The sequence below is a fragment of the Oncorhynchus masou genome, chromosome 30, assembly GCF_036934945.1.
Source record: "Oncorhynchus masou masou isolate Uvic2021 chromosome 30, UVic_Omas_1.1, whole genome shotgun sequence".
NCBI classification, from domain to species: Eukaryota; Metazoa; Chordata; class Actinopteri; order Salmoniformes; family Salmonidae; genus Oncorhynchus; species Oncorhynchus masou.
The window spans coordinates 50,077,264-50,089,476 of record NC_088241.1 but is presented as its reverse complement, the minus strand read 5'-3'; the positions used below and the strand labels follow the sequence as shown (position 1 = coordinate 50,089,476).

Sequence of the window (12,213 nt, the reverse complement as noted above, 5' to 3'; positions counted from 1 at the left end):
ATAATGTAGATATTACAAAAAAGACTGAGCTTACATGTTTTACTGTTGCACCTGAGTACAATGTTAATGAGTTTGTTTATATTCCTCTACAGGGAGATAAGAACTGGCTTGAATTACTGGAGCTGGCAGACCAGGCCATAGATGGCCTTCCATACCACCAACACCTACCTATTGTCAAGGAGTGCATCCACATCTGCTCCTACTTGTAAGATATCTATTACCACTACTACCTCTATTTATGGTAGATTGAGAAGTCTCCTTTCTGTAAGACCAATAATGCTCATAACTCATTTGAGGAATGGATTCATTGATTCATTAACACAATGTCTTATTTGTGGTTGTATCATCAGGTGGAAGTTTGAGCAGGCCAGTCCGCTGCTCCAGACAGAGAGCCAGAGGGTTCTACTGAAGCTTCTGACCCATCCCCTCCTCCCTGTGAAGACTGAGACCTACACCTGCACCCTCAATGTAGTCAAGGTGAGGTCAACCCATAGATCTATTCAATACGATCGGTAATCTGGTAATGCTGGCACTTAACAGATGTTTGGTAGGACAACGATATCATAACATTGCTAATGCTTCTGACCTTTCACCTCTTCATGCGAGGTAATCTGGTAAGCTTGTTGTTCACTTTTGACCCCTTAGGAGTGTCTGGGGGTTCAGAATGTGGTCAAGCCCGTGTCGTCAGTCTGTAGTGGGGTTAATTTCCTCCTTCACCCCAAAGTCCTCTACCAGATCAGCGCATTTGGACTCCAGGACCCAATTGGGAAGGTAGTGTGTGCACACGCATGTGTTGTTTAGTGACAAATCAATCTGCTTTTCAAGGGTTTGTCTAAGGTCATATAAAATGTTGACAATGTGTAGATGTTGCTCTAGACATACAGCACTGAACCACTTTTTTAAAAGGTCATTATTGCAAAACACAATTTATTCTCAATGGCTAAGTGAAGGATAAATGGACAAGAAACAGTTGGGTGGCTTGTGAAAAAGATGTATTGTCATACTGCTTGCTGTGGGTTCAGGAGTTGATGTGTGATCTATAGGTAAACTCTGCTGCCAAGGATATTCTGCTCTTCCTGCTCAAGTGCCCATTAATGATGACAGCATCAACATGGGACAAGTTCAACCAGGCACTTTACCCAGTCATCCCCATATTACAGGTACTGTGTACACACCACACACACTCAATGTTTGGCATACATTGGTTATAAACATTGAGAGCTCATGAAGTGAAATATAATTTTTACCTTTTTATGTAGTACTTTGGAATGGAAAATGCCTAGTGGGATTGCACCTTTTCAGAAAATAACAATCAAAGTGAAACGTCTGCATCCGTCTGAGTACAGTGCCCCATATGGAGCTGCTGCCAAGCAATATTTAGTTATCTGCTCATTTGCATATTCTCTGATATTGTAACAGTTTTTACAAAAAAAACAAGCTTTTTATTAAACGTTGGTTTTTGAAGCAACTGAAATCCAGAGAATTGAACATGAATATGCATATGGGCTTTGACAAGGTCGTCAAGTTTGATTTAATTTGCAGCCTTTCGTCTCTGAGCCTGTCACGTCAGTAGGAACCAGATGAAACATTCTCTAATCACGGTGATGCATATTTATTTACTGTTGTGCTCAGCTGGAATTCCCAGATCTTAGTGTGTGTGTGTGTGTGTGTGTGTGTAGAGTTACGCAGGCACAGAGGATGCACTGGGAAACTGTGTTCTTCTGATAAGTGAAGTGTCGAACGAGGTGAGAGACGGCGTGTTTCCAAACACAGCCAAGTTGAGAGCTGCGCTACGACTACTCTTCACTAAGGAGCCGGCGTAAGTGAGCGTGTCTGTGTAGTAGGGGACTGTTTCTCTGTGTTTGTGTGTGGTAGGGCTGCACGATTAATCCCATTTTAATCGAAATTGCAGTATTGAAATTTGCATTTAGCCGTCTGTAACTTCCATTGTTTTCAACTTTTGATTTATTTCTCGACTTGACAGAGTTCTCTCTGTCTCTCCTCTTTTGGCCGTTTCCCAACCCCACACATGCCATGCCCCTCCCCCCTGTCACTCAAGCATGCAGTTCCTTGAGCTCGAGATTCTCTAAGTGCATTGACCAAATAACAGCATACAGTCAAATGATTTTTCAAAACATATTTTACTAGTTAGTTGTTGTGCCCAAAAAAAGTGAGTTAGCCCCTAATGCTAATCGCTAGCTAGCTAGCTGGCTAACTAACGCCGCTGAGAAATGGCAAATCTAGCTAGCAAACTTTTGCTATTAGAGCAAGGTGGTACCAGTGGTGGAGCACATCAGCATTGTTTGTGGAATGTGCCTATTTCAATCTAATTAGGGTTTCATGGAAAGCACTTACCAACACTTTGGTTCCTACTTTGTCACAACCATCTCCTCCCTTGTCTTGCCAAACAAAACTGCATTCCAAGTGCCTGTTGTATTCCACCAATACATTTAGAATTATTATTCTATTTCTATGATTCCAGCAGTTTACCCTAGACAATTTCTCTCTCTCTCTGTGTGTGTGTGTATGCCAGCCAGAGTATTTGAGCGGTTGGAAATCACGCTCATCGCTCATGGAGCGGTGCGTGTGCACTGAAAGACTGCCGCTCCAAATTCGCTCCGTTCATTAAAATCACAGTTTAACCAAAACCCATCTATTTTTGTGATGACATGGACTTACCATAAGGGTTTTAAGTATTGAAACCAAACTATATGATTTGAATGAAAAGTATTTGAATAAACATGAAAAGGTGAATGTAAGAAGCACACATTTCAAATAGGCTACATGATATATTAAACAGCATATCAACACTCTAAATAGGTCAGGAGCCAGACAGGGAGCCTAAGAAGCAACGGATATAAATTATTTTGGCTATGTTCTTTCAGTTATTTCATGGCTATAGCCTACAAAGAAATGCATTGTTAGGCAAGTTTGACCCAATAGGCTGGTAGGGACTTAAAGTACTCAGCATTTAAACAACATTTCATTGTATTAAATCATTATTGTCTATAAATTGTGCATTTAGGCTGTGACTTACTTAGAATTAAATACAAATTTAATGAAAAATGACTTAGTTCCTTTGAATTCATTTTGAGAAACATGAGTTTTGGCTAGTCTATGGCTTCAGGCTCAGGCGATGGTGCCTGGAGTGCAGGCCAGCAGCAGAGAATATCTTCTTCACAGAGCCACTGGGAATGTTAAACACCCTTTTGGCCCCTCTTGCCAAGCTGGGCAGAGATGCAGAGTTGTTTTATTTTTCTATAGGTAGGCCTAATGGTTTGTAAGCAAAATAACCCAATCAAAGAGGAAAGCTCCTTGAACGTGGGAATATGGCCTATTGTGCCAAAATCAATAATGGCCTATAGATAATATAACATAAACAAACTAAACGTTTAAGAGCAGATTGTTTTGTTTATGAATACTTTGCTACAATGACACACTCAGTTATCTATCCACCTCGTTCTTTTCTTTTAACGTGCGCGTAGTAAGTACTTCATCATGCTTTTGGGATAGGAGTCCACAATGATTCTTTAGTTGTGGACACGACATCATTCTCTCTTGGTCCTCATCTTTGTAAGTCACCTTGATTTTGCACCTGTGTGTTTTTATCAGTTTCTTTATGAAAATATTTAGTGAACTCCATGACAGTAGCTAAAGCAAAGGGCTATAGCAGCACACAAGTAGACTACAAATGTGTGCTGGGCCCAACTCTTAGCTCCGGTCCAGCTCCGCTCACATACTCTGGTGTGCATGTGAGGGAAAAGGCGAATTTGTCTGAGTGTGTGTCTTTACTTTTTGAAACTGTCAACTGAATTTGACAATGACTCTCGAGGGCGTTGTAAAACCAGACAACTGTCTCAGTGTTTAGCTATTCTGTTTTCCAACACTGTGTGTTGATGTTGATGGGCATATTACTCCTGTCACTTGTTATAAGCTGATGGACTCAACTCTGTCTCTGGCTGGGGGCTCTTTTGTAATGGTTATGGATAACAGCTATCTTCTCCACACAGTCCCTGTCTTTCTATACTGCTTTTGTATGAATATGTATATTGACTCTCTTTATTGTGCTGTGTACTCAGTTAGCTCCTCAGTGTTGTATGGAGGATGTATTAGTATATGAAAGTCCTGTATCTTTGACTGATTCATAGACCCAGAAAGAACAGAGAGAGAAAAGACAGAGATTGATTATTTGAATGCTTGATCAGATCTTCCCCTCTGTATTTAGCAGCGGCCCACTGCTGATTTTGTTCAAATGTTTGATGGCATACGAAGACGGCATAAGCCATGGGAAAATGTGGAGAACAGCAGGAAATTAGCTTTAAAACTCCACAATTTCTCTTTGCCCCATGGCAAAATGTGGAGAATTGCAGGGAATTTGCTTTGAAACTGCAATTTTTCTCCCAGCCCCTGGCAAAATGTGTAGAATTGCAGGAAACTTGCTTTAAAACTGTCAAATGTTCTCTCCACTCCATGGCAAAATATATAGAATTACAGGAAATTAGCTTTGAAACCGCATTTTTTTTTCTCAGCCCCATGGCAAAATATGTAGAATTGAAGGAAATTTGTTTGCCGCTGCTATAAAAAAATCCCATGTAAAACACTGATATATCGATTGATTAATAGGTTGATTGATTGATGACCTACAGTACCATACTTCTGAGTATTTGGTGTGATTGCAGGGTCCGAGCTGCAGCAGTCCAACACCTTCTTCCCCACCTGACCAGTGTAGAGGGGGCTACTACAGTCAGACCAACCCTGGAGGGTCCTGTCCTCTCCTCTCTCCCCTCCCTCTTCTGTCTCAACAATGCACTGGACATCAACCTGGACAGCAGCGACCGATCCTTCCTTAAGGTATGGATAGACGGGCAGCGACATACAGACAACGTTGGCCTTTATCCCATTGTAAGTAAAGATGTATAGTTATGTGACAGACTATACCCTAATGCAGAGTGTACACTACACGACTTTCAAAATCTTAACATCGCTCAGCCTCTCACATTAAACTGCCGTCTTTCATGTATTTTTTTTGTTGTCTTGCCAACGTAGTGGTGCGCACACTGAACGATCTGGCACAGACAGGGGGTCACACACACATTATTCACTTGCTCGTAAGGATTCTCCATACCACCACATTGTCTTACCGAAACAGTGTGATGTGTTTCGATCAGGCAGTGCCCAGATAGGGCTCTACCTTTGCAGACCGAATGCCATTTTGCCCTTCCAGTCTCCAACGGGCCCTTTTTGTGTGATTTCTGCCAAAATTATACAAAAAAGTACGGATGAACGTGTCATTGTTGTTTAGAACCCACTGCCTGCAAGTCGTCATCAAGTTCGCCTCCACCTACCCCGTCCATTGTTTGAGCCTGTTGATCTGCCCTGTACCTAGCTTGTACGCTCCTGGTTGTGCCCATTTCCCAGTCTGCCCTGTACGGATATTGCATGTGCCCAGTATGGAAACATGCATGGCTTGAGAGTTGCGGTCTCTGGTCGTGTGTATGTAGCTAACTACCTAGTTTAAATATCAACAGTATTGCCACAGCAGCATAACATTTGATTAACACTTGATTTAGCCTATATCATCAGTATTTTGGTCTTGTTGGCTGATATGCACAGCAGAGAGAGGCAGAAAGACATGAAGAGGTACATTTGAATCAATAAAATAAATCTAACTAGCAGATTTAAATCAATCAACATCATTGATCAGCTGATAGCCCACCCTCTTTTCCGACGTTGTTAATGTCTTTAGGCGGCACTGTAACTACTTTTTGTCATGTAGTGCAAGTGGACACCTGCTCGTCGAACATCTCATTCCGAAATCTTGGGCATTAATATGGAGTTGGTTCCCCTTTGCTGTTATAACAGCTTCCACTAAATGTTGGAACGTTGATGCGGGGACTTGCTTCCATTCAGCCACAAGAGCATTAGTGAGGTCGGGTACTGATGTTGGGTGATTAGGCCTGGCTCGCAGTCGGCGTTCCCATTCATCCCAAAGGTGTTTGCTGGGGTTGAGGTCAGGGCTCTGTGCAGGTCAGTCAAGTTCTTCCATACCGATCTTGACAAACAATTTCTGTATGGACCTCGCTTTGTGCATATAGGGGTATTGTCATGCTGAAACAGGAAAGGGCCTGCCTCAAACTGTTGCCACAAAGTTGGAAGCACAGAATCGTCTAGAATGTTATTGCATGCTGTAGCATTAAGATTTTCCTTCACTGGAACTAAGTTACCTAGGCCGAACCATGAAAAACAGCCCAGACCATTATTCCTCCTCCACCAAATTTTACAGTTGGCACTATGCATTGGGTCAGGTGGTGTTCTCCTCTTCTTTCTTCATTGTCTTTATTTGTGTCTGGTTTCTCTGTCTTGCTGCTTCAAGTGCGTACATGTACCTGGCCTGTGCTCCACATAGGTGTGGCTTCAAGGTCCCTATTTTACATATTGCATAAATAAATAGGCCCATGCAAAAAAAATAGATGTTTTTGCTACAGAGGCATTTGGTGTGTTATGAATTTCAAGATATTCATTTTATTTTTGAGCACATGCCCCCTGTGCATGGCCCTGGATTAGATTGTTAATGTAGCTAGAATGAGCTGTGGCTCAAAGCAGGCTCTTTGGCAAGCTCTCATTCTCAAAACTTGTCTTTGCAAATCTCACACTTCAAGAGCATTGCAGATTTTGTGCCGATAAAATCAAGTATGTTTGAAAATATCGGTACGTCTGGGACTACTCAAAGACAGGATCAGTAGCCCTCAGATGGCGTCTGACTCGCTCACATCAAACGTGCGTCGGTGACGCCCGCTCGCCCCGAGTAGACAACGACATGGGGATTTTTCTTTCCGATCTCAAAAAAAAAAAAAAACGTGTCTGGGACCGCTACTTCGAGGCCAAATCGTGTAGTGTACCACTGGGTTAAATTGTTCTTACTGTTAGTTGTTTATTTCTTTATGACCATAGGTGGAGTCAGTGGAGAAGCTGTTCAGCATCTTTACCTCTGACACTGTTGACCTGACCCTCAGGAGGTCAGCAGCAGAACAACTGGCTGTCGTCCTACAGGGTGATGTAGCGCTTCATATCCTCCACACAATGCTTTTAGGATTAGCAAAGGATATGTAGATAAAATATATTTTTTTGGGGAAAAGGGCGTAACACTAGACATAACTCTCCTAAGCTTGGTTAGCGTTGACCTAGAACATCAAAATGGTTCGGAAAGAAAATATAAATGTTTTGTGCGAATAGTCACACAAAGAAAAGCTTGCTGTGTTTTTGCAAAGGCGTATGCTTCTACCCACCACCATATGTTTAAGATAAATAATAGAAGTAACTTGAGAAAGGAAAAATATGCAAATTCCATGTATTCTTAGGGTCTAGCATTGTTAGGCAGACAACACTTCATTTTGTATTATTGATGGGCCTATTGTTAATTTATTACTTTCAATCTATTTTCTCCATAGAAACAGCAATGCACCCAGTGTTGAAGAGTCTTGGTGTAACAGATAAAGTGATCTGCTTCATCACAGAGAGTGTGAACAACCACAGGAAGGTGAAAAGACCTCGCAGATCAGCTTGCATATGAATGTGTATGTTTGTCTATGTTTGCTGTGTTAACGTGTGTGTGTGTTCTTCCTCCAGAGCATGGACTGCCTGTTGGAGCCGTGTGTGTGTATTCTGAGAAAGCTGGTGTATGCAGACCCCTCCCTGAGGCATCTTCTGGCTGAGAAGACCCCCCTCCTCATCACTCTGCTCAGGGGTACGTTCCCAACACAACTCATTTAGCAACCATTACAGTCCAACTCTATCACACTGCTCTGAGTGACGTTCACACACAACTCATTCACTCGGGCACAGGTAAACTCATTTCGTTGCCCGGCTGAGGGATAACTTTGCATTACAACTCAGCGAGTAACGTTTGAACAGTTTAACACTGCCCTGGAGTTAATTCACATCACAACTCATTCAATAAAGGTATTACATTGTACAGTTTTAGAGGTATGTTCACAGGACCTAGACGTTCACATTGGTAAACACATTCTGTTGCACCTCTCAAAAAGGCCTTCACAAGGTTAAACAATCACATAGCTAAACCCTCACTGGAATCAACTGAGTGTGCGTTCACCACTGCTAATCACTGAACGTTTTCTAATTGTTTGTTTATCCTGTTAGCTTCATTGCTTGTCAAGGAGAATAAAGGGGATGTTAGGGAGGTGGCTGTGTTGATGTGTCTGCTGCTCTTTGATGAGATTGCCACAGTAGAAGTGTGGTAAGTTTTCTTCCCGCTCTCATTTGAATTAATTTGTTTGCTTTTGATTTTAGCACTATTTCCAACAGAGCAAAGATGTGGTAAAGCATTTTATTGTTTTACCTAATCAGGTCGGACAATTCCAGCTCCGACGTGGCTCTCTCACCGTTCTCTCTCCCTGTGTCTGTCATACGAAGGTAATGAAGTAGCCTAACTTTATTGATAAGTCACCAATATTTACTTTATCTAATGATGTCAGTCTGTCTATTTACATATGAATGGTGTTATATCTAGTAACTACATGCTCTACCCCCCTCTCTCTCCCCCTCCTCTCCCTCCCCAGGTACAGCCTACCGTTCCAGGCCGCATCCCACCATGCGGTGAGCCCCTACTGCTCCATCCTGCCCCCCTACTCTGACCTCCTCTCCCTGACCCCCGCCAAGCAGACCCTGCAGCTGGCCTGGAACACTGCATGGCATTCTGGGATAGATAACCTCTTGGAGGAGCTCCGTGGGATCCGCAGTGATGTCGCCGAGTAAGTCACATCACACCTTATGTACCTCGGATGTCAAGTTTGTTTTTGTTGACCTTCATTTTTACCAAGGACGTTAATTGAGATTGTTCACTAGCTACATTGATTACTGGAACGTTCTGGGGAAGAGTTGCAGACTGTTTCTGTTGGACTGCTAAAGAGCTGAGGCGTCTGATCCATCAGTCTTCATTTTTGTCATGTAACCTAATGCAGACAACAGATGAGGAAGCCTCACCGTTCCCTTTTTAACATAACTAATCACACCAGAGGTATACAACTCAACAATGGATCAATTCAGGTGTCACTATCATGCACAAAACTATCACTGTCTTAATGCAGACTGACATCGAAGTAAATGATAAAGAAAATGCTAAAGAAAACAGAAAGGAAAAGGCCGCACACTGCTGCTCATCCTCTCAGGTGATATTTATTTATAACAACGTTTCAACCCTAAGGTCTTCATCAGGCATCCATATCCCAGCTGGGGGTGGAAGGTTCTATATATAGAGGCAGTACTCAGTGACATCACATCCTGAAACAGGAGGTAAAACATTTATAACAGGTTCACAATATTTACATTTAATGTCAAAATATATGATCATACACAAGGAATGTGATCAATATTTACAGTAATAATAATATATATATATATTACATACATACACACACACATATACACACAGTGGGGCAAAAAAGTATTTGGTCAGCCACCAATTGTGCAAGTTCTCCCACTTAAAATGATGAGAGGCCTGTAATTTTCATCATAGGTACACTTCAACTATGACAGACAAAATGAGAAAAAAATTCCAGAAAATCACATTGTAGGATTTTTAATGAATTTATTTGCAAATTATGGTGGAAAATAAGTCGGAATTTTACATACACCTTAGCCAAATACATTTAAATTCAGTGTCACAATTCCTGACCTTTAACCCCAGTAAAAATTTCCTGTCTTAGGTCAGTTAGGATCACCACTTATTTTTAAGAATGTGAAATGTCAGAATAATAGTAGTGGTTTATTTCAGCTTTTATTTCTTTCATCACATTCCCAGTGGGTCAGAAGTTTACTTACACTCAATTAGTATTTGGTAGCATTGCCTTTAAATTGTTTAACTTGGGTCAAATGTTTAATGTAGCCTTCCAGAAGCTTTCAAATGGTTGGGTGAATTTTGGCCCATTCCACCTGACAGAGCTGGTGTAACTGAGTCAAGTTTGTAGGCCTCCTTGCTCGTACACGCTTTTTCAGTTCTGCCTACACATTTTCGATAGGATTGAGGTCAGGGCTTTGTGATGGCCGCTCCAATACCTCGACTTTGTTGTCCTTCAGCCATTTTGCCACAACTTTGGAAGTATTCTTGGGGTCATCATCCATTTGAAAGACCCATTTGCGACCAAGCCTTAACTTCCTGACTGATGTCTTGAGATGTTGTTTCAATACATCCACATAATTGTCCTCCCTCATGAAGCCATCTATTTTGTGAAGTGCACGAGTCCCTCCTGCAGCAAAGCACTCCCACAGCATGATGCTACCACCCCGTGCTTCACGGTTGGGATGGTGTTCTTCGGCTTGCAAGCCTCCCCCTTTTTCCTCCAAACATAACGATGGTCCTTGTGGACAAACAGTTCTATTTTTGTTTCATCAGACCAGAGGACATTTATCCATGTGCAGTTGCAAACCATAGTCTGGATTTTTTATGTCAGTTTTGGAGCAGTGGCTTCTTCCTTGCTGAGCAGCCTTTCAGGTTATGTCGATATAGGACTTGTTTTACTGTGGATATAGATACTTTTGTACATGTTTCCTCCAGCATCTTCACACGGTGCATTGCTGCTGTTCTGGGATTGATTTGCACTTTTTGCACCAAAGTACGTTCATCTCTAGAAGACAGAACGCGTCTCCTTCCTGAGCGGTATGACGGCTGCGTGGTCCCATGGTGTTTATACTTGTGTACTATTGTTTGTACAGATGAACATTGTAACCTCAGGCGTTTGGAAATTCCTCCCAAGGATGAACTAGACTTGTGGAGGTCTACAATTTCTTTTCTGAGGTCTTGGCTGATTTCTTTTGATTTTCCCATGATGTCAAGCAAAGAGGCACTGAGTTTGATGGTAGGCCTTGAAATACATCCACAGGTACATCTCCAATTGACTCAAATGATGTCAATTAGCATATCAGAAGCTTCTAAAGCAAAGACATCATTTTCTGGAATTTTCCAAGCTGTTTAAAGGCACAGTCAACTTAGTATATGTAAACTTCTGACCCACTGGAATTGTGATACAGTGAATTAAGAGTGAAGTAATCTGTCTGTCAAATGACTTGTCATGCACAAAGTAGATGACCTAACCGACTTGCCAAGACTATAGTTTGTTAACAAGAAATTTGTGGAGTGGTCGAAAAATGAGTTTTAATGACGCCAACCTAAGTGGATGTAAACTTCTGACTTCAACTGTATATATACACAGAATACTAAATGAGGTTAAAAAACACTCATTTGGACATGTACCCAGCTGAAAGGGTTTTTGAACATTAGCATTCTATTCTAACTACAGTTCAAAAATGTCAAGGTGCTTCGTGAAGATACTGTAGCTAGCTGGAATCAGTCAGTCCTGAGGGGTATCCTACGAAGCAAGCTAGATCTACTCAGACTTTTCTAAAGCTAACTCGCTTCAGTTATCTTCACATTCCAGCGCAGTCTTTATCCGTACTACAACAGTGGATATTACTCGTCCCCCTGCCGTTAACTCTAGCTGGCTGGTAACTGTGCGTGCATGTCACACAAGGCTAGTCCAACACCGAACTCATCATTCATCAATCCATGGGTGAGTCTAATCAAACAAAATCACATCTCAAGGCTGAAAGGGTTTTTGATCTAAAGTGGAACGACACATGGCACAGACCCAGATTAAGGCTTTGTGGTGGACTAAACAGCAAGGCTGAACTGAACTAAATGACTGTAGCACTCACTTCCCACTTCAGTTTGCATACCGCCCCAACAGGTCCACTGATGACCATTGTTCCTGTACTCGCAAAGATCACAAATGACTGCACACTGCCCTATCCCATCCACTAGGCAAACCATCACACTGAATATCCCATCTATGTAAGAATGCTGTTCATTGACTATAGCTCAGCATTCAACACCATTGATGCCCTCCAAGCTCATCAGGAGGCCCTGGGTCTCAACCCCGCCCTGTGCAATTGGGTCCTGGACTTTCTGACGGGCTGCCCCCAGGTGGTGACGGTAGGAAACAACATCTCCACTTCGCTGACCCTCAACACAGTTGTGCGTGTTCAGCCTCCGCCTGTACTCCTGTTCATCCACGCCTCCAACTCAATTATCAAGTTTGCAGACAGCACAACATGTGTGGGCTTGATTACCAACAACAACTAGACAGCCTACAGGGAGGAGGTGAGGGCACTCGGAGTGTGGTGTCAGGAAAACAACCGCTT

General features: G+C 42.3%; 1 protein-coding gene across 1 annotated transcript in view; it reads left to right on the top strand.

The window, feature by feature from the left end:
* Nucleotides 1-12,213, top strand: part of rttn (rotatin) — a 94,798-nt gene that overhangs the window by 9,578 nt on the left and 73,007 nt on the right. The window contains 12 exon segments of the mRNA XM_064949230.1: nt 93-205; nt 351-477; nt 646-771; nt 1,044-1,160; nt 1,680-1,819; nt 4,680-4,851; nt 6,952-7,051; nt 7,449-7,537; nt 7,627-7,744; nt 8,158-8,254; nt 8,365-8,430; nt 8,577-8,768. Coding sequence (XP_064805302.1) covers nt 93-205; nt 351-477; nt 646-771; nt 1,044-1,160; nt 1,680-1,819; nt 4,680-4,851; nt 6,952-7,051; nt 7,449-7,537; nt 7,627-7,744; nt 8,158-8,254; nt 8,365-8,430; nt 8,577-8,768 — 1,457 coding nt within the window.